The sequence below is a fragment of the Austrofundulus limnaeus genome, unplaced genomic scaffold (genome assembly GCF_001266775.1).
Source record: "Austrofundulus limnaeus strain Quisiro unplaced genomic scaffold, Austrofundulus_limnaeus-1.0 Scaffold594, whole genome shotgun sequence".
NCBI classification, from domain to species: Eukaryota; Metazoa; Chordata; class Actinopteri; order Cyprinodontiformes; family Rivulidae; genus Austrofundulus; species Austrofundulus limnaeus.
In genome coordinates, this window is record NW_013952996.1 from 1 (window position 1) to 1745 (window position 1745).

Here is a 1745-nt window from a genome sequence, read left to right on the forward strand (position 1 = left end):
TTTTAGATATGTGAATTCAAGACTTTTAAATGTCTTAATTTTAGATATGTGAATTTAAGACTTTAAGGTCTTAATTTTAGACATGTGAATTTAAGACTTTAAGGTCTTAATTTTAGACATGTGAATTTAAGACTTTAAGGATTTTTAAGGACCCGCAGACACCCTGCAAAACAGACAAAACACTGACTTGAAGGCCATCTGGACGAGGTGGGCGAGGATGTCCTGGGCGTCAAGCGTGACCCGGCTCAGGTCTCGGTCCTGCTTGATGAAGTTGAGCAGCTCGGAGGCGTTGGCCATCCAGAAAGCCAGCGCTCCMGCGATGTTCTTCTGCTTCTGTAACGCACCAATCAACCGCGAACAGACACAAAACAAACAAGTAGAGGAGGCGGTTAGAGCAGCAGAACGCAGGATGAGCTGGAGGTGTTAAAAATAAAATAAGAGAMAGTGGGAGGGGCTTGTGTTTGAGTGGCAGCCAGAAGGAGCAGCTGTTACTTCAGGGATAGATTCATGCCTCATCCACCCCCTCCCTACAAGCCAAGCCTCCTTTCACTCATCTATCCCCGCCTTAAAAAAACCAAACCAGAACCAAAACAGAACCCCTYGATTCAGAAAAGCCAGAGAATGAGAGGTGCATCCAAAACAAAACAAAAACACATTAAAGACATTTAAAACACAAATGACTGAACATTTTCCAGGAGAATCCAAACAGACAGATGAAGCAGAGGAAGTGAGGGACGCCACTCGTCYCTCATCCACACCGCTGAGGAGAAGCAAGACATCACACGAGAACAGATGCCAGAAATAAAGATGGAGCAGCTGCTTTTCTTTTAAAAAAAAAAGCGTTTGGGTTTGTTTTTAGTACCAGGAAGGTCCAGGAAGCTAAATGGAATTAGTCGGGTTCATGTTGCTGTGGTTGCTTAGTTTTCCAGCTGTGGACAGGATGAGTTTGTTATGGATTTTAGGTTTCTGTTAGAATGGAGAAAATAAAAACGAGCAGCAGCAACAACGATGGGCTGGTCAAAATATAAAACTTTAAAAATGCACAGAAAGAGAGAGGATGTGAAGAAATAACGATAAGAGTGGAGGTTTGGCGAAGTGATTTTATATTTTCAAAAGATTTAAGATGATGTGGCTTGGAAACAAAAACATATATAATGTTGCATCTAGTTTATGTATAAGAGGGTGTTTTATTTAAATTAAATGAACATTAACCCTGAAACTCTTCAGTGAGAGGTTATTTAATGTTTTAGGTTTGATAAACGGAGGTGAGGCTCAAAAGTGACCTCAGTATCTAAAAAAAAAACTCATCTAGGCTTGTTTGTTCGTACAAGTTGTCTGTATAGTAAAATTATTAAAAATGTCTCAGAGAACATAAACGCAAAGCAAACTGACAGTGGTGGGCAGCGCTAACCCAAAATTTAGCTCCGCAATTTCTAAAGCACTTATAAAAAGCACTTACCTAATTTCCCTCTGGGATCAATAAAGTATTTTTGAATTTGAATTGAAAATATTTAGGTCCGCAACTTCAAAAGTGCTAATGCCATTGAAAAACTAGCGGAAGCTAATTTTAAAGCATAAGTTCAATTTGACACTTACTAGCTGACAATAATTCATGTAAAAAATATGCACAACACTGCCAACTAGTGGTGTAGGAACTCGTTTACAGCTTAATCCTACAACCGTGGATTGCTGGGGATGTGATTTCCTGAAACAGACCTTTAGCTCCTACTGTAAAAATTAAAAAG

The 1745-nt window shown here is 39.6% G+C and overlaps 1 protein-coding gene across 1 annotated transcript in view; it reads right to left on the reverse strand.

Moving 5' to 3' along the window:
* Positions 1-187: 187 nt before the first annotated feature.
* Positions 188-1745, reverse strand: part of LOC106531073 (afadin) — a gene marked incomplete at its 3' end in the record, with an annotated part of 96224 nt that continues 94666 nt past the window's right edge. Inside the window, 1 exon segment of the mRNA XM_014026841.1 lies at positions 188-333. Within this exon segment, the coding sequence (XP_013882295.1) occupies positions 188-333 (146 nt within the window).